The sequence below is a fragment of the Callospermophilus lateralis genome, chromosome 3 (assembly GCF_048772815.1).
Source record: "Callospermophilus lateralis isolate mCalLat2 chromosome 3, mCalLat2.hap1, whole genome shotgun sequence".
Classification (NCBI taxonomy): Eukaryota; Metazoa; Chordata; class Mammalia; order Rodentia; family Sciuridae; genus Callospermophilus; species Callospermophilus lateralis.
In genome coordinates, this window is record NC_135307.1 from 119,544,831 (window position 1) to 119,572,186 (window position 27,356).

At 44.8% G+C, this 27,356-nt stretch overlaps 1 protein-coding gene and 1 long non-coding RNA gene across 13 annotated transcripts in view; one reads left to right on the forward strand and one right to left on the reverse strand.

Annotated features, from left to right (window-relative positions):
* Positions 1-27,356, reverse strand: part of Tmem266 (transmembrane protein 266) — a 110,719-nt gene that overhangs the window by 52,857 nt on the left and 30,506 nt on the right. For 3 of the 12 annotated variants that reach the window (XM_076851173.2, XM_076851174.2, XM_076851172.2), the window contains exons 2-3: positions 14,664-14,770; positions 11,347-11,535 (exon numbers count right to left, since the gene is read on the reverse strand). In XM_076851173.2, coding sequence (XP_076707288.1) covers positions 11,347-11,535; positions 14,664-14,701 — 227 coding nt within the window. In that variant the 5' untranslated portion in view covers positions 14,702-14,770. Of the gene's footprint in view, positions 1-11,346; positions 11,536-14,663; positions 14,798-27,356 lie in introns of those variants that run through there. The other 9 variants (XM_076851169.2, XM_076851170.2, XM_076851171.2 and 6 more) reach the window with 5 other exon arrangements.
* On the forward strand, positions 660-23,421 carry LOC143395574 (uncharacterized). Its single transcript, XR_013090778.1, has 3 exons — positions 660-867; positions 11,733-11,890; positions 23,096-23,421. It is a non-coding gene; the product is annotated as an uncharacterized LOC143395574 (long non-coding RNA).

Below are 27,356 nucleotides of genomic sequence, written 5' to 3' on the forward strand. Positions count from 1 at the left end.
GAATTAGGGAGTGCATTTTAGTGAGATGCCTGGTGGTATAGGTGAGAAACACTGCTTTATGGGGCAAGAGGTGATAGGTATCTCAAAAGGTGAACAAGGTATGGCAAAGGGGGTTTAAGAGCAGGAGAGATGAAACGGCAGGGATCAAGTGAGCTCAAGGGTTGGGAAGCATCGACCTTGCTCTGGGGGGCAGGCAAAGCAGGCAGGCTATGTGGATAGCTGTGAAGGGGTTGGGATGGGGACAAAGTAGGCTCTTTGAGCTTCTTTTTGAATAGCAGAGATGGGGGCAGAGCTACACTACTGCTGTAGGGACACGGATCCCAAGGCCCTAGGACAGAGCCCCTAGTATAGATGGAGTCTTGCTTGAGTGGTGGGGCTGAAGCTGCGCATTTTCTGGCTGACCCCATATTTGGAAATCCCAAGCTGCTAATAAAATTTCCTCTAAAACTCAAATGACTCAGACATTCCTAGGAGACTGTGTTTTAGTAGCAAAACAGAATGTGTCCAGTTCCCAAAGATCCCTGAGTGGCTTACTAATGACTCAAGGGCCTTAATGGGCCACCGGGGTAATCAGCATCCACTGTTTAATTAGAGAAGGTGCTTTCCTCCATCTGAGGCATGTAGCACATTGGAGGGCTGGCTCTCAGGGTGGTGTCATTCCTGAAATCACCACCAGAGGGCGGGTGTCTCCCTCTTTTCCATCTTGGTGCTGCAACAGCGAGGGGACCGCTTTGGGGACCGCTGGGGCTGCCAAACTCTACAAATACCAACAACCAGATGGCTTTGCCTGGCAGGTGGACACATTCTACCTTGAGGTTCTGCCAGTAACTCCTGAGGCCTCAGGGGAATCCTGGTGCGAAAGGGGAGGTAAGCATCTTTGCTGTTCCTGCTTTATATTCTTAGGCATTTGGATAAAAGTTTAAGAGAACAAACTCTAGAATATGAAAATTGACGTTGGCAAATTTCTGATGGTGTTTTTAGGGGCGATAAAGCCACAGGAGCAGCCTGAGAGGAGGTGGCTCAGGTCACTGCTACATTGGGCAGTGTTCCCAAGCCTGGCACTGAAAAAGGCTCATCCTGAAAGGTGAAGCAGAACCATGTGGCATGGGATGGCAAGGGCTTGGCTTGCTCCTGCAGGACCCAGTCTCCCCCACCCCATAGTCCACTGTGCTCTCAGGCTGCTATGGCTATCAGGCTGGCTGGGGATAGAAGAATGCACGATAGGGCAGGGGTGGCTGCACTAATTCTCCTGGCCTGGAACTTGGGAAGGGACTGGAGTATACTGTGCATAATTATAACAGGTGCACAGACTCCTTGAATCTCACAGATAGGTCATCTAAGGAGACCTGGGCTCCTGATTAAAATCCCATGGTTGGGTGGTCTGAGGCCCCTCCTGCTCTATGTGCTCCAATTCTATGATGCTCAGCACCTGTGTGCTGGGTGCCTTGCCAGACTTGGTGTTGGTTTTGATCTTCAGCAGCACATCCTGGCCCCCCTTTAACTTTACTGTGTGTACTCCAGCCGACTAAAATAATGTCAGAGAAAATCTAACTTTTTTCATTGACATGGGCTTCATTTTTATTAATTGGCACTTACATGGTACATCCTATGCACCAGGAGCTGTTCTGCACACTTACAGATGTTATTTCAGTTGTTCAAGAGGCAAGTCCTTCAACTTTCTTCTCTGGTGGGGAATAGCCAGGCTTTTCCTAGCTTGGTTTCTGGGGGCAACTAGTGTCTACAAATCACAGCCTCACATTGACTGAAAGCTGAGTGCAGGCTTTTTTTTTTTTTTTAAAAAAAAACTAATGTATTAGTTGTTGATGGGCCTTTATTTTATTCATTTATTTATATGCAGTGCTGAGAATCAAACCCAGTGCCTCACATATGCCAGGCAAGTGCTCTACCATTGAGCCGCAACTTCATCCCCTGAGTGTGATCTTTGAGTCTTAGTTTCCTAATCTCCAAGGTGGAGATCTCTGCCTTTTCAGGGGTGTAGTGAAAGTTTAAAATATTAAAAAGAGCATATGTAAAGCATACACATTGCTTACCATGCACATCTATAACAATGACGGTTCAAATACAGGTACATTAAAAACGGATCTAATTATCTAACCCTGGGTAGTTTCAACAACCATTTCATTCCACATCTAGTTATTACATGCCCACTGAATGCTAGGCACTGCACTGGGCACATGAAGTGGAGGGGGACTTTGTCTCCATGGAGGCTACAGCCTTGAAAGTGAACTCAGCCTGTGCAAGGAGCTCCTAGCCTTAAACCATGCGAGAAAGCAAAAACAACAACAACAACAAGCAAAAACATCCATAAAACCACCAAGGGAGAGAGAAAAGCAGGTGAAGGATGACCTATTACAACTACCAACCTGATACTCACAGAGACACCCTTTTACTGAATATGTGAAATGATTACTGGAACTTCTTCCTCCCTTTCTCAGGGAGACTAAAAAGAAAAGCACCACTGAGCTTTTCCTTTGTCCCTGTACCCATTTCTAAGATATCTAGAATTAGATTAGCTACCCAGAGTTAGATAATCAGTCCCCTTTCCTGTATCTGACTCATCATTGTTGGAGATCTGTGCGGTAAGCAACATGTTATGCGTTAATACATGCAAGCCACAGCAGCGCACATAGAACATGAGCACACAGCATTCTTCACGAAAGTACTCTCGGGTGGAGGTGAGAGGTGACTCTCCCAGCCCTCTGGGGAACTAAATAAATTGCAGTTCCCGGGCAGACAGCTTCTGTTCCACAATCGGAGCTAAAGGTTAGCCCCAATGCCATGGGGAGGAGGGAAAGGGATGGTGTGCAGCTGGGGTCGCCAGAGCCTGGCATTTGCTTGTCCCAGAATCTCACATGTTTTGCGTCCTCAGAAATGTCATTCTGGCAGCAGGATGTGGTGGCAAGAGCTCAGGGTTAGAAGCCAGGAACTGTCACTCCACTTGGCAAGCAGTAGCCAACCTTCCAGCCCTCCTGGGAGGGAGTACAATGGCCAACACACACCATGAACTGGCTGTTCCTACCCAAGGGACCACAGGCGTCATCCATACATTTCTGAAGGGCTGCCATCTAGGTAGGATGTGGTCAAGAAATGGTTTCCCAGTTACTTGGCAAGGGGTTCAAGCTTGACTCAGGGGAGTGAGTGGGGTACTGCTGGACCAAGGGCCCACGAGGCCTCCTTTAATCCCTGGAATCCTCAATTCTGGGAACTGATCACAAGAATCTCCTTTGGCTGTGCTTTGCCAGCAGGGCTGCCTGGTGAGGCTGCTTCCTAACGTGGTAGAGGTGACTTAGAAGTTGGCTGGAGTTTTCAAGCACACCCCTCTTCTCCACTGTGGAGCTCTCTGGGTTGGCTGTGGTTCTGTAAATCCTGGGTTGGCCATGTTCTCCCTCCTTCTCTTTGAAATCTGGATCCCAAGCACCTTCAGGGATGATTGGGGGGTGTGTGTCATTTTATCTCAGGTGCCATTAACTCCAGTGCCATTAACTCTGCTCATTTTCCTTGGGGAACCTGGCCTTACAATAAACTTTAAACTTTTCTCCCCTCCCTGCGGGCACTGTGCACCACCCGCAGGTGGTCCGAGGCACTCTGCCGCCATCTAGTGGTCTCCCATGGCTGTCAAGCATATGCATAGGCGGCCATGGGTGGATATTTTGCTGAGAAATCAGGTATCTGAACTTATTGCCCTTTTCATGGATCTTTAGGGTTCCTGGACTACAGGAAAATGCAATAGCATGCATTCACCAGGAAAATATTTTGATCTGAATTAAGCCTGTATTCACTGGTTGGGGTTTTGAGAGCTCTGGTGAAAGCCCGAGTCTTCTAAAATTATAAAGAGGGTCATGGATTTGCAAGGTCAGCTTGGGGACAGGGGCAGCTGGTACACTAGAAGGGTGGTGTTTTCTTATAGACAAGTCTCATTGGAATTAATAAAGTGGATTAATGAAGCTCTGAAAGTCTTCACAAACCACGCGATGAGGAACTTCTGGACTTCCCATTCCCGTGGTGGTGGCTGGGTGAACTGTTAACCCTGAACCCCCAAAGGATTTTCCTTCTTCTAACAGGATGCTAAACTCTTACTAAGTGAAGCTGGCATGTTCTGTGGCAGATACGATTTCTTTCTTTTAGATTTTGTGGAGGGGGTGTGGAGTTAGCAAGGATGCCCAGAGTGAGTGCGGCCATCATGCCCTTCTTGACATCTGGGCATGAGGAGCCTGGTCCCTCCCGTGTGGCTCTTCCTCCTACCAGCAGTCACCTCTCTCTGAGGGCACCTGGCTCCCCCTTCTGTCTTCTGATCCTTATCTTTACCCAGCCCCACCCACTCACTCACTCATTCATCACAGGCTCAGTGTTCCAGCACCTGGCCCAGTACTGGAGACAGACTTGGAAAGAGAGGAGGGGCTCAGGGTTGTTTCTGGACATGGTGAAAATGAAGGCAAAGGACTGTGGGAGCACCGAGGTGAGGGCCCAGGCTGCGGGGGTGGGGGATGGGAGACTTTCTGGGAGGACCTGGTCCTTAAGCAAGACATTCCGGGAAGAGAGGGAGATATTTTGGGCCATGGCTTCACAGGCTGCTCCCCCTCCCTTTTCTTTGCCCCCAGCCTTTGCTTGCTGGCATATCTAAAATTACTTCAGTCCTTATTTAGAGATGTTTGCTATATTGGATCGTCTTATTTTTCTAACCTGACATCTCGAAAATATTCCTGTGCCCCCATTATGTTGTCTTCCTCTTACTGTGAAATTTTGGCAGACATGTGCTGTTGGCATCATCTCTAAGTAACAGCACCTCTTTTGGCCTACCCAAGACCTGTACTTCCTCCAGCCTTCTGCTGTCTGGGAGTCCAGCCCTTACCTCTTTTAGGACCCAGTCCTGAACCCTAAGAGAGAAATAATTACTTCACTAAATGTGGAAGAGCCTTCATTTCTTAATTTTAATTTTTGACAAAGACTACTCCACAAACTCTTCCTTCACCCTCTTCACTCCCTTGTTTCACCAAAAAGAACCCTGTCCCTCTACGTGACCAGGGCCTCATTTGTAGAAGGGGATGATGACTCTGCCTTGCACCACCTTCCTCTACACCTGCGCAGTCACAGCGTCTCTCCTGTTGGGCTGCAGGCCTCTCTAGGGTGAAACTCTGGGCTTCTCTGAATTTTCCCTTTTGTGGCTTCTTGTCTTGCCCAGACTCAGCAAACCAACCATGCCTTCAGTGTCCTGTAGGTGGTTAAGAGAACATGGAAGTTCCAGTGTATGGCATGAGTTAGCTTCCTAGAAACTCAGTATCCCTCTTCCAAAGGTAGACAGTGTCTGCTGAGAATGGTTCTGTACCTCACTTTCCCACCACTGAATGGAGTGGTGTTCGATGCCAAAGAATGAGACCAAGGAATAAGGGGCTCTGGTTATGTGCAAACAGAAAGCTGCAGGATTGTCCACCAGGACAAGGTCAGGTCAAATTGCACTGAGGTGAAAGAATCAAGATGACCGTTATTGAAGTCTAAGAGGGAGATTTTTCCCGTACTAAAAAATGACTAGAAATTGATGAAATTAAGGTTGAATTCTGAATTGAAGGCTAAGAATGGAGAGTTGGCTCTCTTAAAGGATGTGATGCAAAATGGGTGATTCCACACTAGTGCTGTCCCACTGGGGTAACTGCAATATATACTGGGAAATGGCACTGTTCAAAGGGTAGGCCTGATTGGCCTGTGGACTTCCCCATATCCCTTGTCATGAGACTCAGTTCTAGCCAATGAGACATGAGGTGAAAGTGGCCAGAGGCTTCCGGGAAAGTTCCTTGTACTCTCAAAAAAATGATGGGCATCTGTCTTGCCGGATGTGAATGAGGAAAGATGTAGCCTAATTATGACAGGCAGCCCTCTTACAAACCTCAAGGGCACCTTACAGTGTCAAGAAGCCAGTGCTGTTGACAGCAGAGTGAGGAAAGGAATCCCACCCTTGTTGACACTGGCAAGTTGTTGGACCAACCTCAGAGCTGCTCAGAGCTGCTCAGAGCTGGCTCTAGACTCCATGTTACACGGTCTAGTGAATTTGTTACACACAGTCCCAGACAACTGCATGATAGAGTTACTCGTCTTTTGTGGAAGAATCTTTGGTTCAGTGAAGTGATATTATGGCAGTAAGGTGACAGAACGTGGGGCATGAGGGAGAAGAAACTGAGCTGGTCTCATGTTATGGATGCAGTAGGGCTTCATGACAGCCTCAGCTGGGGTCAGACACCCCCTCTGGTCCCTGTCTCCCCCTCTCCTGAGTGTCTGTTTACCCCTGTGGACATGCATGGAGGTTTTGTTATCACTATTGAGGGAGGGAGGCACTTGGTTGGGGGGACACAAATAGGAAGGGAAAGGAAGATGGCGGAGCCGGCCTGATGTGCCAGCACAGTGGATTGAACTGGACTGAATCAGAGTCCTGGATTTAGAGAGGTAGTGGCCAGAAGCATAAAGGACCAGAGCCAAGGCCATAAGCAGCACATCGTCAGCACTGTGTAGAGCTGGGCTGGGGATGAACTTTTCTGGCTCACCCCGCATGCAGCCCATATTGCACCGGCTCTTGGTTCCCGAAGCTGCTGGACTTGGCACTAGCATTTCTATAATGGATGCCATCGGCAGTTATAGCTTCATGGGCACTAGAATGAGGATGAAAGGAGCCAGAGCAGGGGAGGAAAACAAAATCCAGGGCTGGCTGTAAGTGACAGGCTTCACACAGCTCTGGTGTGTCTTGGAGAACACTGGTTCCTGTCAAGGCAAGAAGGAGGATTTGGGTCTTTGTAAGTGACCACTGTAGATGCACGTGTGGCTCATTTTGGTGAAAATGGGTCGGTGAGGCCAGGCAATATCTAGGTTCCACTGGCTGGAGCCATACATTCTGGGGATAAAACAGTGCCATTTGGGGCACACTGGGTTTGAGATGGCCAGGATGGGTGAGTTGTGGCTCCTTGGGCTGGATTTGAGTGCTGCCACAGAAAAGGCTATTTTTAGCAATGACTTAGGTGGAGACAAGAACAGTTCTCCTCTCACACATGCAGGCAACTTGGAGGCACCAGGACAGATAATTATGTGGAAGCTTGTCAGGATTCTGAGGTGTTGTTGGGATCCTCATGAAGATGTCCAGGAGCCTAGGTGGATATGTGTCAGGCGTTTGAGCGAGAGATTCAGGCTAGAGGTACAGCTTTGAACATCACCAGCTGAAGGATTTAATTTAAGTTATGGGAATGGATGAAATTACCCAGTGTGCAGAGTAAGTAGAGTGGAAATGGCCAAAGGCAGAAAATGGAGAACCCCAACATTTACAGAACATGCAGAGGAAAAACAATTTTAAAAAGGCCTAAAAGGAACAGTCAGGGGAGGAGGAAGAAAGTCCGGAGGGTTTATATGTGATGGCAGACAGGGAAGACTGCTTCAAGAGGGAGGCGGGGGCTGCCAGTTTCAAACACTAGACAGAGGACAGTATCAGGATCCTAGCAGCAAAGAGGCAGTTGCTGTCCTTGAGGGGGACAGTTTCCAGGGTGTGGATAAGGCTGAAGCTGGACTGCAGCAGACTGATAGATGGGAGGGGAGAGAGGGTTCTTGGCAGGTGCCAATAAGGCTTGTAAGAAGTTTGACTGCAAAGACAAGGAGGGGTGGTGGTGGACAATGGGAACATGGGGTCAAGGGAGGACATGAGGTCGGTGAGGCCAGGCAATGGTGGTGAGACAGGGAGAGGCTATAGCTGATGGAACAAGGTTCCCCAGAAGGCGGAGGGGTGAAATCAGAGCTCAGCAGCTGAGACTGGGCCTGGAAGGGAGAGCCTGGGGGCTGCAGTGCAGCCCACGTGAGAGCGGAAGGAGGAGAGGGGGTCATCTGCTGGGGAAAAGAGAGGACTGAGGAAGATGGAAGCAACGAGGAACAGCTGCTGGGGACTGTCCAGGACCAGGGAGGAGGACTGTCAGGCACCACTGAAAATCAAGCAGAGGCTGGAGACCCTGAGTCTGGGGAGGAGCCAATCGGGACCGTTGTCTGACTCTCCTCCCTGGGTCCGGAGCAGCCTGACAGCACAGGTGACCAGGTGGACGGCAGACAGTGCTGTAGTGTAGTGCTGCTAGGTGGACATGTCAGAAAGATAGGGGCTCCCGGACAGGTCAAGGAGCTGGACCCAGACGGCTCTCCACCTGTGCTTAGCCTGAGTCAGGAGGACTGTTCCTTCCACTCACCTCCCAGGCTCTCAGGGAAATGCTCTTACAAGCACTCCAAAGCAACTCACATGCATTAGAGTGGCTACTACCATCCCCTCAAAACAGAGAATAACAGATGCTGGTGAAGCTATAGGAAAATGGAATGCTTGTGCACAGTTGGTGCAAAGGTAGAATGGTACAGTCACATGGTGGACAGCCTGGCGGACTCTCAGACATCAAAAACACAATCACCACATGATCCAGCAATCCACTTCTGGGTATGTATCCCAAAGAATAGAAAGCAAGGTTGCAAAGATGCTTGCTCATTTGTTCATAGCAGCATTGTTCACAATAGCCCAAATCTAGAAGCAACCCACATGTCCACTGGCAGATGAACTCATAAGCAGAATGTGATATAGACAATGGAATATTATTTGGCCCTAAAAAGGAAAGACATTCTGATATGTGCCTATAACACAGATGAATTCTGAGGGCTTTATTCTCATTGACAAAAGCCAGTCATAAATAGGCGTATATTGTATGATTTCACTTATGTGAGGTACCTGGAGTAGTCAAAATCAAAGACAGAAGGGAGAATGGTGGGGGAAGGGAATTGTTTAACAGGTACAGAGTTCTGGAGACAGATGACAGTGATCATCGTGTGGCACTGTGAAGGCACTGAATCATACACTGAAGATGGTTAAGATCATAAATGGTATGTTATGTGTATTTAACCACAGTTTGAAAAAAAAATGCTTTTTGGGAAGAAAAACAACAACAAACACACTAAGAAGTTCAAGGTATTCATTCAACAGAGCAGCCTGGCAGTGGTATCTCATGGGCAGTGGAGGGTGCCCACAGCCATAGGAGTGACAGGTAAAGGGACAGGTGATAAATGGAAAAGTCCAGTGTGTTGGCTAGATCAGGAGCCAGGAGATGGGGCTGTCCCTGTCTCTGTCACTGTGTGATCTTGAGCAGGCTCCTTGCACTCTGGCCCAGTATCCTGTTAGGATGCTTAGAACATTCACCTTGCGAAGGTCTCCCCCAGCTCTAACTATCTAGAACTTCAAAGCACTGACTGTCACTGAGCCCGAGGGACGTGAGTGCAGGGCAGCTGAGTCACTGGGCACCTTCTCCGTGGTGTCCCCGAGAGCTTTTCATTTAAAATAGAAAGGATACATTCCTATCTAGTGCACTCCCCTTAGCAGGAAGAAGGGTTACGGAGGAGGAAGAGGCTTAACCGAGCTCAGCACTGTCAATACAGACCCTTCGTTTTGGTTTATATTGCTTTGGAAAGGGCCAAGCTGGAAATTTGGGAAAACCCCAGGAAACGTGGCACAAGCCAAGATTGTGAGGAGAGGCCCTGTCCCTGCACAGTGTGCTCTTGTGCCTCTGTCCTGAGCCTGCTCTTCCTTCCTCCAGGAGGCCCTGTGGCTGCCAGTTGAGCCCCTCCACGGGCTGCTTCCTATTGACCCAACAGGAGCAGCTTCCTGGGCACACCTGGAGACCCAAATCAAACAAGGGCCTCTCTGCCTGCAGGCACTTCATCTGTATTCTCCCGCTGATTGCTCAAAAGCAAACTGAATGATAGAGCAAGGCCTTCCTGACAGCCTTTTCCTTGAGTTCAGGTGGGGGAGTGGCACACCTCAGTGTGGCATACCTGGGAGGGGTACACCTACGTGCAGTGACACACACGAGGGGAAGATGTGAACATTGCTCTGAAATAGAATCATCGGCAGTATTCCTGCCTCTCTCCACGCCCTTTCACTGTTGACTTGGAAAGAGTCTAAGGTACCCTCAAGCCAGGGCCGGGAATGAGTTTTAAGAACATCCATGGCATTCTAGGTGGCTGCACTACTGTGTTTGACCACCAGGGTGCAGTCACACAGAGACTTGCTGGGGGCTCAGAGAAAGACCCAGTGAATTTCAAAAGAAGAGACGGGCCGGCTGTTGACAAGTGCTGAGCCTACTTCACAAAGGACAGCGCTGCCACCACCAAGCATCCCTCAGCTATCTCCTGCCTGCTTGCCTGTCTTTTTATTCCAAGGTCCTGCTGACTGTATGCACAATACTTGGAAAAATTATATTTTCAGTGAATGCCCCTCGGGTATCGTTTCTGCAAAAGAAAATGTATGGTTTCACGATTGTTAGGCAGTTTATCTTGGGACCAGGAGAGCCTCCTCAGGAACGAAGCACAGGGAATCCAAGCTCTTCAAATCTAGCCATAGCTAAGACTTCTCGTTTGCTTCTAAAATACCCACAAACCTTAATTTTGTAATCAAAGCAGCCAGCATGTTCTAAGTTATTTACAGGTATCTGGGAGAGTCGCCCAGAATTGGCTCCTGAGGTCCTCACTGGTGTTTACAATTCTGTGTCTAAGAGCCGCAGGGTTGGGCTGGGGAAAGCAATGTTGTGAGCTGCTGTGTGACCCTAGGACTTGTTCCTGCCCTTCTTGGGCCTTCAATTCTTCAACCTGCTACTGCTACAAAACAGGGCATCAAACATCCAGCTGGAACACTCTATGATTGCCCTGCAGAGAGTACATTGGTGAAGACAGATCAGGCTAATGAGAAGTTAATTGGGAAACAACTGATTGACAAGTTAGTATAGGATGATAAGGGGCAAACTGTTCTGAATTAGGGACTAACATTTCCTGTTGTTCCTTTCTGGAAAGGGGGGCAGATACTGTCTGCAAGGTCCTAGTTGTATTCTATTAAATTCCCTTACATGATGAGCATGTTCCTTCATGCAGAGGGCTTTGCTTAATAAAGAGAAGTGCAGTCCAAGTCCATCCCTTATGGGCTCTGTGACTTGGGCAAATCCCTCATCCCTGTGGTTCTCCTGTTTCCCAAGCGTACAGAGGGGGAGTTGGATGGGCCATTTAAGGTCCTTCCAGACCTAAAATAGACTTTATTCTCTGAGTTCCAAGCAAAAGACACATAAGACATAAGAGGCTTTCTAGCAACAACAGGTATTTTCTGTGTCTAAAACCTTTTCCTGAGTACATAATGCCTGAGGAGAAAAAGGGCCAGAGAGGCCTGGTGTGACCCTCTGCTCTCTCACTGTTCGGTATCTCTAATCTCTGTCCCTGGCTCTTGGGAGGGAGCCAAGGACACTCAGGGAGTCACACAGGAGATTCCTCAGCAGGCTCAGCGGCAGCACCTACCCTTCTCTTTGGTACTCTTCATCCAGATTTGACAGGAGCTGCGAGCCGGCCGTGGAGAGGTCGACGGCAGCCAGGGGCAAGTCCCGATAGGCAAATGTCACCAGCTGTGTGGGGGCCATGCTCTTGGTTTCTTCATCTACTTGTTGGGAGATGACCTCAACTTCAGAAATCCCTCCTTCGACAGCAGGCCTGAGTTGGAGAGGAAGAATGACAGGAAAGGTTAGCTCCTAGGACCAGACTACTTTGTCCATTCCCAGAGAGGAGAGCAGGGGTTCCAGAATCTACACAGTGCTGTTGGAAGGCTGGGGAAGTGCAAGGTTGCCATTCTTCCCACGGGCCACCCAAAGACAGGATCAAAGCCCTGACTAGTCCATTTTCTTCACCAGCTGGGAAGAAAGGGAGATGAGAAGAGGAATTGTTCATGTCTGGACACAGGCAGGTCTTCTATCATGGGGTGGTAAAGACCTAGATGATAACTCTGCCAACCAGCAAAACCACGGCTCAGACTTCAGGACTCTGGATCATTACTCTTTATATTGAAATGGTATGTTCTTTTAAACTATCTTATGGGTTTTTGTGAAGGTCCTTTGAAATGTTTCTATCATCTGCGCCACAACTGGACATACTGATGGTGGTTGGGACTCTACCTGGAGACCTGGAGGGCCCATGTAGGCTTTGGGGTGGTGAGCGTGGGAGGGCGTCGGATGACTGGGGGTGCCTACTGCCTTCCTACCTGAATTGGTCCTACCTTTTAAAGGTTGGGAGTAGGAAGCAGAAGTTGGCTGATCAAACGTCTGAGAAACTCTGGGGCTCTGCGGGCACCTCAAAGAACCCACAACTCTGGCATTGCAGGATGCCCCAGCCAGGGGCAGCACCACCTCCCAACCCACCAGCAGGTGCCTGGCAATTTGTGGAGGCATTTTTGGCAGTCACTGTTGACATCTGAACAGGGCTAGGGATGTTATTAATTCTGCAGTGTATTTAACAACTATGCACCACCCTGATAAACTCTGTTGAGAGATGCTGGACAATTATGCTTTTATTGCCTGGGTTGCCATTTTGGGTACCTCCACACATTCTTGACCCACTTTCATCCTGTAGAATCTGAGGCATTGGGTCTTGTGCCTCTGGTCAAACAAGAAAGGTTAAAAAGTTAAAAAGTACAGATGAAGAAGTATAAAGATTAAATATTTGAGCCAAGTGCAGTGGTGCACGCCTGTAATCCCAGCAGCTCAGAAGGCTGAGGCAGGAGGGTTGTGAATTCAAAGCCACCCTCAGCAACTTAACGAAACTCTGTTGTCTCTAACAAAAAAAAAAGGCTGGGGGTTAAGCACTGCTGGGTTCAATCCCTGGTACCAAAAAAAAAAAAAAAAGATTAACTATTTGAAGGAACCTAAGGGTCAGTGTCCAGGGAAAGGATGCCAGTTTCAACACTGAGGTGACAACCCAGGCCGCCCTGCAATGTTTCTGGGCTCTAGGGCCAGCCCAAATACCTCCTTCAGTGGGGCTCTTCCTGGGCCTCAGTTTCTCCAACTGAAACATAAGGAGTTGAAATAGAGGCTTCCTAAGAGCCATCCCTCCTTAGCCCGGGATCTGATATGGATAAGAGGAACACACAGCAGGCTGGAGAGCTCTGGAGTGACAAGCCCTGTCGCTTGGATGGGGAACTCTAAATTCCAAACTTTTCTAGCAACTGTTGAAACCTAACCAGTGACACCCAGAGGCAGTGATCCAGGAAGTTCAGAGATGAATCTGCCTACTTCTCCTTTTCTTGGATCACCCAGATTAATGGAGGGAAAAATAGGATTTTTTTTATTTGAGTGCCACAGGTAGGCTGCCTACACTACCTGAATTCACCAAGTAATTCCCAGAGCCCCAATTCTCTTTTGTAAGCCTTATTTAAACCTTTGCTTTTTGCTACCTGTCAAGTGCAGATAATAGTATTCATCACTGTGTGACATTTACAGAATGACTCGAGATCTTTAGGCGGAACAGTCATAGGATGTGCTGCTTCTATGTTTCTCAACAACTGATTTAAAAACGTGGGTGTTTTATGGGGGGAATCCCACCTCCTCCAGATGTTTCCAAAAATGTAGCTGCTGAATTGAATTTGTTCTCTTTTCTTTGAGACTATTGAAGGAAACTATGGATTTTTCAACTGTACAAATAGAACTTTCTGACCAATGAGGTGTTCAAGGAGGGCTAGAGAATTTCTAAGACCAGCAAATTATGGCTCCAAGAAGCATGGAACAAATTACTTCTGCCTTCTTAACTCTCCCACCCTCTGTTCCCAATCTGCCAATGGTCATAGTGGACCAGCACCATCTCTAGCCCAAAGGTCATCTTAGCAGAGAGTATTGAAATTCCCACAGTTAATGGCCTGAGTATTAAAACTACACCCTGGCCTCAGGTATGAAGTATAGTATGGTGAACAAAATGGATTAATTCTTTATCCCTCCTTGAATACAGCCCTTTGCCAAATGACTTTACAGTCTGTCCCATGAAAAGGAAGAATATATTTCCCCAATATCTTATTTAGTCTTCTATTATGTGACTTGTTTTGACCAATGGTATATTAGCAGACATGATGCTGGTGAGGCATGATAAGGCATTTGTGAATTTCTGCCTGTGCTCTCGCCCCTCCTACATCACCATCAGAGGGTGACCAGCCCAGGCTACTGAAAGATGAGTCACCTTGAAGAGTCCAGTCTCACCTAGATCAGCTGACAGCCAGCCAGCCCCATATCCAAGGGTGAGTCCAAGCAAGATCAGAGCAATTACCCCAGACATATGTGACAATAAGCACCTATTGTTGATTCTACTGAGGTTGGCTGTTCTTCAGGTAACAGGTTCATGCTGCAGATGACTGAGTAGCCAGGCCCATAGCTAGGGAGGCCAGGACAGCGTGGTGTAATAGAAGGAGTGTTATTCTCATCTTAGCATTTTTACTAGTGAGTTGCAAAACACAAAATAAATCACCACCTGGTCACTTACCAAGCTGGTGCTTGGCAAGATAAAGTGGTTGGTCCACATGGTGCCTTAAGTTTGGGGAACTGAAAGCAATTCTCCCTGAAGAGTTCTGAGGCTGGTTTTAAAAACACTTTCATGATTTCTAAATTTCCTTGAATTCCCATATTGTTAATTCCTTCAATTGCTTCCTAACCTTGTGTTGAGCTGGCTTTTGAAAGGTTTCCCCCATATTTTGGGGCCTCCTGTTAAAGCAATGTATACAGTGGTTGCCTGAGTAGAAGATCCTGGTCTTATGGAGATTCATAGCAACATTTTGGATGCAGAGAGCAGTTCCCAACAGTACTTACTGTGGATCTGTCATGTTGAAAGATGCAACCAGAGCCATGGGTTTTCTTGGTGTCTAGTGGGGCTCAGCTGTCCTGAAGCCTGCTGTCAGCATTTCCAAGTGTGGGTTCTACAAGACACATACAAATATAGTGCCCTGAAAACAAAAATAGGAACTTATTACCTTCAGATGCCAAATCAAAGTCCTCCTAAGCTCATCTAAAAATGGGAATCCTTAGCACTTTCTCCCATGTAGCACTTTTCTTCATAGTAATGTTGAATAGATTTTTCCAGTAACCCTATAGAGGGATAACAACAGCATAATTTTCATTTTTTTAAGAGATGAGGAAATAGGACCAGGCTGACAAAATAACTTTTCTGTGTTACACAGAGATACAGGAAGAGCCAGGTTAGACCCAGGTTTTCTGGATTCTCATTCTTAGCGCTTTCACTAAGCTGCTATGCTCCCTGCCCCCCAAACCCAGCCTGAGCTCTAGTTCTCTCTATTCTTCTAGATTTTTCTTTCATCTTCTTAGTTGGAACTGCAATGTCAAAAGATGCAGAGCAAAGTAGCTAAGAGGACAGACCCTGGAGCCAGACTGCCTAGGGCCAGACCTCACTCCACTTACCCCTCTGTCCTCAGCTTCCCCAGCTACAAAATGAGGATAATAATAGAACTAACTAAATGAGGCAATGTATGTAAGATGCTTAGAACAGTGCCTGGCACATAGTAAGTGCTATATAAGTGCTAGCTTTTAATTATCATAATTCTAACTTTTTATAAATTAAAATTGCAGTCTGTTGAACCTGAGCACATTCCAAAGCATTTGGAGGGCTGAATATAAGATTTCCTCCTAAAAATTTGGCCTAGGTAAACAGAATATACTTTTCTATCAACGTGACAATGTGACAGTGCTACCCAAAAGTCTTCTGGGAGACAGTACAATTCAGCAGAAAGTACACAGATGCAGACGCACCCTGTTCCTGGGTGATCTTGAACAAGTTATTGGGGGAGGGGGCCAACTCCAAGGGGCCATTCATTTATAAGTTGCACTCATCTGCAAAGTGATGCTCCTACAAGAAATCAAGGCAGGATATAACCCACTCTCCCAATCCTGAAGCTCAGTGGGGCGGGGGAGGGAGGGTTCAACTAGGGAGCCCAAGGATGGGTATGTCACATGGGAGGGAAACTGCTCCCACCTTGAGACTTACTGGGGGATGGTTGTTCATGAGCAAAAAGAGGAAGCTCTCTTAAGTTCTATGTAACTAGGAGAATACAGAGTTCAAGCTAAAAATGCTTCAAAAAATCCTGGAGAAGTTTGACTATAGAGTAACTGGAAATAGAAGATGGGGAGCTCTTCTATTTGGGAAGAGTACCACCCAGTCCTGGAAACCATCAAATATTGGAGGGAGAAAGCTGGGACAAAGGGTCCAGGACAACACTAGGGAGCTTCTGAACAGATGTTTTGTAGTCACACCTTACAAGGATTTCACTTTGCCTTAGTTACCTTGGTAGGAGGGTCTAAACAGGAAACAGAGTTTCCTCTACAGTATTTGGAATTGTATATTAATTTATAAGTAATTATATAAAGTTCTCCATTCAATAATGAAGATTTAATTAGTCTCAACTTTTTTCCTGTTCTTTTCATAAGTTCTCAAGTTAACAGTCTTGAGCTAGGCATGGTGGCACATCCCTGTAATCCCAGTGATTACAACCTCCAGTGGTAATCTTACAACCTCCAGTGTAATCTGGAGGTTGAAGCAGGAGGATTACAAGTTCGAGGCCAGCCTTAGCAATTTAGCAAGACCCTTAGAAACTTCATGAGGCCCTGTCTCCAAGTTAAAAATAAAAAGATTTGAGGATGTAGCTTGGTGGTTAATCACCTAAAGAACAACAAAAAAACCCCTCCAAATCTTCCTGGTCTAGAGTGATCATGTGATCTGTGTAAACTCTCCTGACAATAAAGTCAGGATGGAGATACTACAACTGGAAGGTCAGGTGGGCAGTACCTGCTTCCAGAATGGTGTCTTAATAACTTGTATTTTCAAACTAGTGTTGAGATGCTAAGATAAAGTATTAGTGCTGTGAAGGATACAGTAGGAAGGTCCTTATGTTCATGGACCTTCCAGTCTGGCTGGGTAGGCAAGTTTTAAAACATACAAAAATCTAAACTTTTTGCATATACTAACTAGTGAAGACAGGTAAAAATTGATAAATCTATGCAAGCAAATAATAAGCATGAGCTACTGCACTAACACATTATGGCCAATATAAAATGCATACATAAAGTAGAAATTAAAATGACGCAAACCATTTTAATTTTAAGAAGGAAAATGTCAAACATACTACTGTAGAGAGCTGTATAAAGGGCCTTCATTTCCCTCCCTTCTGACTTCAGTTATCAGCTTATGATAGTCTTATTTTCTCTACATCCCTGCTTACTCCCTACCACTATTGATTATTTTGAAAGAAATCCTAGATATCATTCATCTGTGTCTGACTATGTAGCTCTAAGGAGAGGGACAAGGACTATTTTTGAAAGACACACCACAAAATTATCATTGCCCCCAATCAACAATATTTTCTCAGTATCATTAAATATCCTTGTTTACATTTCTCTATTTAAAAAAAAATTTTTTTTAGTTGTAGATGGACACAATACCTTTGTTTTTTTAATGTGGTGCTGAGGATCAAACCTAGTGCCTCTCACATGCTATGCAAGCACTCTACCACTGAGCCAAACCCCAGCCCACATTTCCCTGGGTTTGTCTATAATTTTTTAGAAGTATGTTAAATCATTCAGAGTCCACACATTTTGATTGGCTAATGTGACGTAAATCTTATTTAATCTGCAGTTTTCCCCTTCTATCTCATTTCTCCCGTGCAATATATTGGAAAAATGGATCATTTGTCACAAAGTTCCCACAGTCTGGATTGGGGTGATGGTATCCCTTCAGTGGTGTTTGGCATATCCCTCTGTCCACTACCTATATTTCCTGGAAATGTTGATCAGTCTGTAGACTTTTTAAAAAATATTCATTTTTTAGTTATAGCTGGACACAATACCTTTATTTTATTTATTTTTATGTGGTGCTGAGGATCGAACCCAGGGCCTCACATGTGTTAGGTGAGTGCTCTACCGCTGAGCCACAACCCCAGCCTAATCTGTAGAATTTAACTAGATTCAAGTTTAAATTTTCTCACAAGACTTTATGGGTGTGTTATAACTTCCAGTAGGTGACATGCCATATCTTCCTGTCTCTGTGATATGCACAGCCATTGATGATTTTTTCCTAGATAATTCATTCAAGTTTGCAGAATTGTGCTATTAAAAATATATTCCCTTTTTCTTTTTTCTTTTCTCTCTCTACCCCATGCAAAATGGTGAAATTCTAATTGGATCCCTCTTCATTAATAAGCTTCTATGAAGACAAACTTTGCCTGCTCAACAATTAGATTAGCCTTAGGTATAGTTCATATAGGGAAAGGATAAATGCTTAACTTTCCTTTTTTCATAATTTGATGCCATCCTATTTAATATTTATTTATTTAGTACCAGGGATTGAATCTGGGGCTCTTAATCAAATGAGCTGCATCCCCAGCCTTTTCTATGATTTATTGTGAAACAGGGTCTCACTAAGTTGCTTAGGGCCTCCATGAGTTGCTGAAATTGGCTTTGAACTTGCTTTTGCCTCAACCTCCTGAGCAGCTAGGAGTATAGCCAGGCTGGCTATAGTTTCCTCTTTTTATCTTTTGCTTTTCAAAACAATGACTTGGTATCTCCTCCTCTTTTGAAGTGATCAGTGAGGTGCTGGTTGTTGTCTGGCAGCACCTGGATCCCCTCCCCCACTCTATAGCAGCTGTAGGGTGGGGGCAGAGGCCCTGAAGAGGAAGCAGTTTCCTGGAAGGGAGAGGGGTGTGGGGAAGAGACCCCACACCTCCTTCTTCCTCTTGTTTCCAGGAGAAGGGAAAAAGTCAGGGAGGAGGGCAAAATCACATTACCAGAGAGTAACTGCTTCAGCTGGGAGCTTCGATCCTTAACAAGCGAGTGCATTTCTAGAAGGCAGAATGCCTGAAGATGGTGGGAATACTTAGCCTGTATGTTATTTTAAAATAATATTTTCCAAACAAAACCACCCCCAAAGCACAAGCCCAGCACAAAGCAGGTGTCGTCTAGCACTCTATAAATGAACATCTGAAGTGCAAACCTGCTGCCTCATAAACCTGGTAAAGGAAGAAGACAAAACCTGCTTTGGATAGACTGCTCTGGCTCTGGCGGGTGATGAGGTTGCTTTATCGACTTTAGTGAAATGACAGCCTCTTCCTCCTGTTGCTCACACGTCTGAGAAGTTTGTTAGTCTTAACCTTCACTAGCACCGTGTTTGCTTGTTGCAGCCAGGTCTGCAAAGTCTCCCCTTCCTGAGCTGGCGTCTCTGGAATTTTAGGGCTAAACAGGGCTGCTGAGACCAGATACTCAATTTCCTCATCTACAGGTGAAAAAAAAAAAACCTTTATGGCACCTCCTCTGCCTCAGGAGACCCCCATGTCTATTTCTTATCCCTTACTTGAGTGACAGCCCTTGGTGCATGTGACCTGTTTTCATACTCATTTTGTTGGTTCCCATGTCTGGTTTTACTCAGACCTTTCGGGAAATATAAATTTATAGGCCACATTGCAGAAATGCTGCAGGTAGAGTTTGAGAAGTCTGTTAGATGCCCCATGTGTTTCTGATGTGCAGCCACTCCACCTTGACCCTCCACATCAGTGGTTCACTGGGGTCCTATTAAAACCTGCTTTGCTCAGTCCACCCACGAAATACCTAATTTAGTATGGCTGGAGTGGGAACCTGGAAGTTCACGTTTCCAACAGATTTCTAGAGGACACTCAGCTGCTGATGCACACACCACACTGATCTCCTGAATCAGTTTGCTCGAGATCAAGCAGGCATTTTTATCTCTCCTTTGCAGATGAACATAACTGATTGCAAAGCTACTCTGGTGAAGTGACCAGCGGAACCTACTCTAGCCAGACTGTAGAACCAGGGAGGCACTGTATCAGCCAGAAATGCTTTTGTTTGTGAGTCATGGAATACCTCCTGTGGCTGAGGCAGTGAAGGCTGTCCTCATTTCTAACAGGGGGGCTGGAGGAAGGTGATTTCAGGACCAGAGCAGTGGATCAACAATACCATGGACCACACTCTTCCCCCCCCCCAACCTTATTGAGGTATGACTGACAAAGAAAAATTGTATAAATTAGGGTGTAAAACACGCAGTTCTGGCAGTGGTGCCAGCCTATAGTCTCTACTACTCAGGAGCTGAGGTGGGAGGATCCCCTGAGCCCAGAAACTCAAGTTCAGTTTGAGAAACATAGTAGCACCCCATCTCAAGAAGACAACACCCGCCCCATATTTTGACATATGTATATATTGTGAAATGAGTATCACTATCTAGCTAGTTATCATCTTTATTACCTCAAAAAATTTACCTTTTTTTTTTTTTAAATGGTGATGAGGACACTTGAGATCTACTCTCATCAAATTTCAAGTACATGACACATTATCATTAGTCATTATTGGTCACCATGATATACTTCAGGTCTCCAGGACTTATTCATCTTATAACTGAAAATTTGTACCCTTTTATCAACATGTTTTCTTTGGCCTCATCACCAGTCCCTGGTAACCAACATTCACATCTTTGTTAACCAAATTCAACATTATGTTAGATTTCACATGCAAGGGAGATCATGTAGTATTTGACTTCCTATGCCAGGCATATTTCACTCAGCGTAATGTCTTCAAGTTTCATCTGTCTTGTTGCAAATGGAAAGATTTCCTTCCTTTTTAAGCCTGAATAATATTCCATTTGTGTATATGTGCATGCATCACATTTTCTTATCCATTCATCTGTTGGTGAAGGCTGGATATATATTTGGTTTGGATCTTAAGTGCCCCCTAAGGCTCATGTGTTGAAGGCTTGATCCTCAGGGTGGTGCTACTGTGAGACTGTGGAGCCTTTAAGAGGTGGGGGCCTAGTGGGAGGGCCCTCAAACGGGGACAGTATGATCCTGGCCTCTTCCTTTTCCTTTTACTGCCTGGCCATGAGGAAAGCCATTTTGCTCCATGATGTGCTCTCGCCACTGCCATTCAGCACCCTATCCAAATGCCTAAAAGCAATGGGTCTGCTTGATCCTGGGTTGCAACCTATAAAACAATGAGCCAAAATAAACCTTTTCTCTTTATAAGTTGATTACCTCAGGTATTTGTTTTAGTATGGAAAACTAACACAGAGCCTCTTGGTATTTCCATGCCTTGGCTATTGTGAATAACGTTGCAATGAACGTGGGAGTGCAGGTATTGCTTCAAGATCGTGATTTTATTTCCTTTGGAGATATATATATATATATATATATATACACAAAAGTGGAATTGCTGGACAGATGGCAGTTTTATTTTTAATTTCCCTTATTGGTTTTTTCATTCTAGTTGTGCTAATATACATATCTATCAACAGTGGACAAAGGTTCCCTTTTTTTCTATATCCTTGCCAACACATATTAATGTTTAAGCTTTTAATTCATTTTGAATAGATTTTTGTGTACAGGATAAGGGTTCAGCTTCATTTTTAAAATTTTTGCATGTGAGTACCCAGTATTCTGAGCACCAGTTATTGAGAATCTATTGTTTGCTTGGCACCCTTTATTGAAAATCAGTTGACTATGTATGCACGGATTCACTGCTGCTGGCTATTGTGTCCCATGGATCTCTGTGTTTATTTTTGTACTAGTATCATACTATTTTGATTACAGTAGCTTTGTAATATAATTTGAAATCAGAAAGTATGATGCCTCCAACTTTTTTTTTCTTCACAAAATTGCTTTGGCTATTTGGAGTTTTTTGTGATTCCATGTGTATTTTAGTTCTTTTTTTCTCTCTCTCTGTTTGTGAAAAAAGTCCCTGGAATTTTGATACGGATTAGGTTGAATGTGTAGATATGACTTTGGGTACTACAGACATTTTAATAATATTCTTCTAATCCATGAACACAAGATACCTTTCCATTTATTTGTGAGTTCTATAATTTCTTTCCATTGATATTTTATAGGTTTCAGTGTACGGAGAACCCAAACTCTTTTTATCCTTCTCTTCTTCTATCTTGTATGTGATGCATTTCTCATGCTTGGTACCCCGTGTTTGCACAATGGCTACTGTAGCCCCAGCTTGCACATTCTCATACCAGCTTCCCAAACACAAAGATAATAGGCATTCTCTTTCTAAACTCTCCAGTCAATCTCCTGATGTTTTCCTGAGCAGAGCTGTGTCACATGGTCACACGGCTGCAAAGGAGACTAGGACACAGGTAGTTGGCCAAAGGGGTCAGTAATTCTATGAGAGCCTAGACCAGTCATGACTCATTTTGGGGGGGATGGATATGTTGTTTCCATAAGCATAATCTCAGTTCCCTTAGCAAGGAAAAAGTAGGAAGGAGTTGTTGCATAGGTAATTAGTGTCCATCAGACCCCATTCAGACACTTCCAATATGTTCTGAGACTCAGCTGAATAAGCTTCATATAAGATTGGACAAATGTTGGTGAGTGGCTGGTAGAAAATTTGAAGGATGTGCTCTAAAAAAAAGCAAAAAAAAAAAAAAAAAACAAAAAAAAACCCTGGGCCATTTTATTTGGAGATTGCATTGCTTGTATGTGAGGTTTAATCTGATACTCAGTTTGATGTTCATGCCCCTGGGAGAAGAAGGCTGGGTTTTTGTGCTAGATGAGAAGGTGTCTGTACAACAGCACAAGGTCATCCTTGTTGTTGCCTTGACCCACTAATACCTTGCTCAATGAACAAGAAGCTAAAATGAAGAAAATCAATCATGCACCAAAGCGTCCTCCTGCTCCAATCTCCAGTCTATTGCAAAATTCTTAACTGCAGACCTGCTAAACAAGTGACCAGAGAGCCCACAGTGGCTCTTTTTAGGTGCAGCAGGGTCTCCTGTGGACCCCTCTAACTTTCTAGTGTTAGCTTTTTTTCACTCACACAGTCTGTCTGTTACTACCAGTCTCACAAAGCAGGAGAAGCACAAAACAAGACCACACAAAACTGCTGGACTTGGTGGTGCAAGCCTGTAATCCCAGCAGCTCTGGTGGCTGAGGCAGGAGGATTGTGAGTTTAAAGCCAGCCTCAGCAACTTAGTGAGGCCCCTAAGTAAATCAGTGAGACCCTATCTCTAAATAAACTACAAAAAAAAAAAAAAAAAAAAAAAAGGGCTGGGGATGTGTCTCAGTTGTTGAGTGCCCCTGAGTTCAATCCCTGGTACCAAAAAATAAAATAAGAATAATAAAAAAAAAATCACATAAAACTAGATCAAACCATCCAAAGGTGCTCAGGTATTCTGAGGTGAAAAGTACGAGAACCATTATCATAATTTTTTTCTTCCCTTTTCTTCCCTTTAGTTCCTTTTTTCCAAGGTTGAGCTTCTCAACAACCATTTCCTAAGCTGAACATACCATGTGACCCTGCTGGGACAAAAGATTCATTGGCTCCTTGCCCCTGGCTGGCTTACGCAGAAGATAATGCCATCCAGCAAGCAGGCATTTCTCAATTCCAACCTGATGTCCTTTTCCTTCCAGAAACCTGCGGGGCTTCTGTGGAGCTCAAATAGCTATGACTCTGGGAACCACCATCAGTGAGCCGGGCTGCAGTGGCTAACTCTAACCCCTTTTTACCCCTGATGAAGCAAACCTTAAGTGTAAATGCCATATTTAAAGTACTCTCCAATTCTTCAAGGCAATGTTCTGCTGTATATGATGTTCAATAAAATATGTTAGAAACCCAGATAAAATGAACTTTTCCCTTGAATTCGACCTGGCACTATGCAAGTGACTACTTTTTGGTAAAAGTTCTCTTTCTTTCTTTTTTTTTTTTTTTTTTTTTTTGGTACCAGGGATTGAACGGGGACCCAGGGGCGCTTAACCACTGAGCCACATCCCCAGCCGTTTTTCTATTTTATTTAGAGACAGGGTCTGAGTTGCTTAGGGCCTCGCTAAATTGCTGAGGTTGGTTTTGAACTCATGATCCTCCTGCCTCAGCCTCTGAAGCCACTGGGATTACAGGAGTGGGCCACCGTGCCTGGCTCTTCAATTCTTCTAATACAAAAGCATGGTAAGATTGTCAAAATGACTCCATTTCTTACCTGCATGTTTCAATGCCTTCTATCATGACACTTTTCATTGCCCTTTTACCCTATCCCTGGACTTGACCACACGACTTGCTTTGTTTTAAGTAGATTGTCAACAAACATGAAAGCGCTCTGTGACCAGGCTTGCCCTTTCTCTTTGCACCTCTTCCATCACTACAACCACATGCCAGGCTGCCTGCCGGAGGAAGATGGTTGCCCCCGGTCACCCCAGCCAAGGCCAGTCAACAGTCAGTGGTCCCTCAGGCACGTGAGTGAGCTTAGCCAACACCAAAAGAGCTGTCCACTGTGTCCAGCTGAGATCATGAACCACAGTCTCATGAGCTAAATAAAGGGGTTTTGGAGTTTGTTTCTTGCCCTTTTAAAAAAACATTATTCCCCAGTCATTTATTAGCAACTTCTATATTCTAGGGACTATATTAAACATTGAAGTTATCAAGATAAATGAGACACATGGTCCCAGCACTCAAGAAACTCATGGGATAGTGGTGGAGAGAGAGTCAGAGATAGAAATGCAAACAAACAAACAAACAACAAAGTGAGAATAATGAAACAAAGGTTTTGAAAGCTGAAAAGTTCTCTACAAATATTAACCCATTGAGTTTTCAATTCTGTGAATATTTCAACAGAGTTGACACAAGTGTATTAAAATGGGTTGGGAATCACAATCTAGAGCTTATATGAATTAATATATATTATTATATAGTTACATATTATATACTACATACTATATTTAAGGTTTTATACGTGTTCCACGTTAGGATGATAGGACAGAACTGATTAAGCTCTGAATGCTTCCTACACTGGGAGACACACCTTCTTCTTCCTCCAGCTATCTGTTAGGGAAAGATTTGGGCTGAGCTCTGTGGCACACCCCTATAATCCCAGCAATTTGGGAGGCTGAGGCACGAGGATCACAAGTTCAAGGCCAGCCTCAGCAACTTAGTGGGACTGCCTCAAAATTAAAAAAAAAAAAATTAAAAATGTCTGGGTATGTAACTCAAGGGTAAAAGCACCATTGGTTCAGTCACCAGTACCAAAAAGTAAAATAATAAAGGAAAAAGATTTTTTTGAGCCCACTGTGTTTTTCATGGAGTTTGTTAAGGACATGTATTTTTAACTGAACCTCTTCCCACCCTCCATTGGAACCCTCTCCCTTCTGCGCTCCAACTCTTTAGGACCCTGTGTCAATCTCATGTATAGAAATCCTTGCTTGGGATTATGCCAGCATGTGCTATTATAAACAGGCTAGTTTTTGTGAGTTTGTGTTTTACAAAATAAAATTAGCTCTATACTTTGCTTTCATCACTTATCAACAAAAAGCTGGGCATCATTTCCCATCAGTATACAATAATTCACATTTTTTTCTAATTTCTTAATTCATACACACACACACACACACACACACATGAACATCTATAACTTTGTGATAAAGTGGTGATAAACTCATGTTTTTAGTGTCCCTTTTGTGCTTGTTCCCCATCATGGCCCCACTGCTGGTCTCCTCCAACATGCATGTGAACTTGTACGTACCAATGTTAACAACCTGTGTGTATATTTCTTTTTCTTTGTGCTCATAAAACTGCGTATTAAATATTTCATTGTTGGGGCTGGGGCTGGGGCTCAGTAGTAGAGCACTCGCCTAGCATGTGTGAGGCACTGGGTTCAATCCTCAGCACCACATAAAAAATAAATAAAATAAAGGTATAAAAAAATCTCATCAATCTTTAAAAAAAGTATTTCATTGTTTATTTTATATTTAAAATGTATGTTGTTCATTCTTACCTGCTTTTGATTTTCCCATTCAACAATATCTTGTAGAAATCTACCCTCCTAAGTTAAGTAGGAACATTCTAATTCATTATTTTATTAATAACTGCATTATATCCCATGGTATGAATGCTGCATAATTTAGTTAATAATTCCTCTGCTCATACCCAGTTTATTCTTAGTTTTTTTCTTTTATTCTTTCTTGCCACTGTGAAAAATGCTTGTATACATTTTGTTACATTCTGGTATATTTACTTATATGAGATAAATTCCCAGTAGTGGCATTACTGGCTAAAGAGTATGTACTTTAAATTTTAATAGTTAAAACAAAATTGCTTTCCAAGTTTTCACAGTCCACAGCTCAGTGTGAAAGTTCCTCTTTGAGGGAGACTCTCTTAATCCATCACAAGCTGTTACAGAGCAGACAAGCCTGGATACTTTCTTAGTTGTCTCCTCTTATCATGGAGCACTGGAGTGAAAACCAGAAAAATGGAGGGTAGTGGTAACACCAAACCTAGTAACAGATATCCTTACACCAAAAGAGAACACTTTGTCAGCTTAGGAATTACTCTCATCACAAAATTTCCATAACTTGTTTCAACAACAGCCAATTCCCTGAAGAACCTGTTTTCTTCCTTGTGCCATAAACCCTAACCCCCCAAACTAAACCAATCCCATAATCAGTTCTTGCCCTTGCTCTCCGCACATCCCAGGATGTACATGTTGGTAATGAGAGTGCGTGCGATATAGCAGGCTTAAGTGTGATGGTCAACCAGATCAAAATCATCACCGAAGAAGGGACACCTTAGGGAGAGTCATTCTCTCTCAACAACTAGCCTATCAGTATGGAGGGCAGTGCCTATTACTAGAAACTCTAAAGTGACATCAGAATTTCCTGGATTTGCCCCCTCCACTGTAGGACATGCCTCTCCTCATTCCCAGGAAGTCAATCTATTATAGATCGCAGGTCCTTGTGTGAGCACAAGGGTCAGGCAGTGGACACTGTTGTATTTGAACATTAGTGACGCAATGCCCCTTGGCCTCAGGCAGAGCCTGGTTTAACTGAGGACCTGGGGAAGTGCCACTCACCAGCACCTCTCTTTAAAGAACAAGGTCTTTCTGGGAGCCCCCAAATCACAGCTGTCCTCTGCATGATGTTCTGATGTGATAGTTCTCTATACAAATCTCAGGGGATGCTAGAAGGATCTCAGTTTCTTGTAAACAATGTCACTCCCCAAAGAGTAGTGACTGGACAGCAAGCAGCCAAGGTCTCTCACTGCGGATGGCCACAGTATTGGTAACTAGCATCTGCAGAGCTGGTAGGAAGGGGAACCACGATGCAGTGATAGTAAGGTGTAAGGCCGTCGTAGCAATCCCTGCCCTCGAGTCCCACGCTCACAGTGGAGGGCCCAAGGCAGTACGGTGTGAACAGTGGTGGAAGAGGGCTTGTGCTGAATGCCACCTGGATGGTACAGAGGAAGGTGTGTCACGATGGAGGCAGGATGAGTCAGTGTGGGCCACACAACTACAAAGACTGTTCTTCCTAAAGGTGTGGTGAGTGGGCCTTACCCTGGACGGGTTACACAGTGTATGGCAGGGGGGCTAAGAGAACTTCGTTTGGCCTTCTGGCCTTGAGACCACTGGTGACCTCAGTAGCTCTAGCAGCAGCAGGACTGAGAACCACTCACAGAGTGTGAATTCCTGGGCCACCCTAGTGATTCTGACTGAGGAGGCACAGAACAGAATTT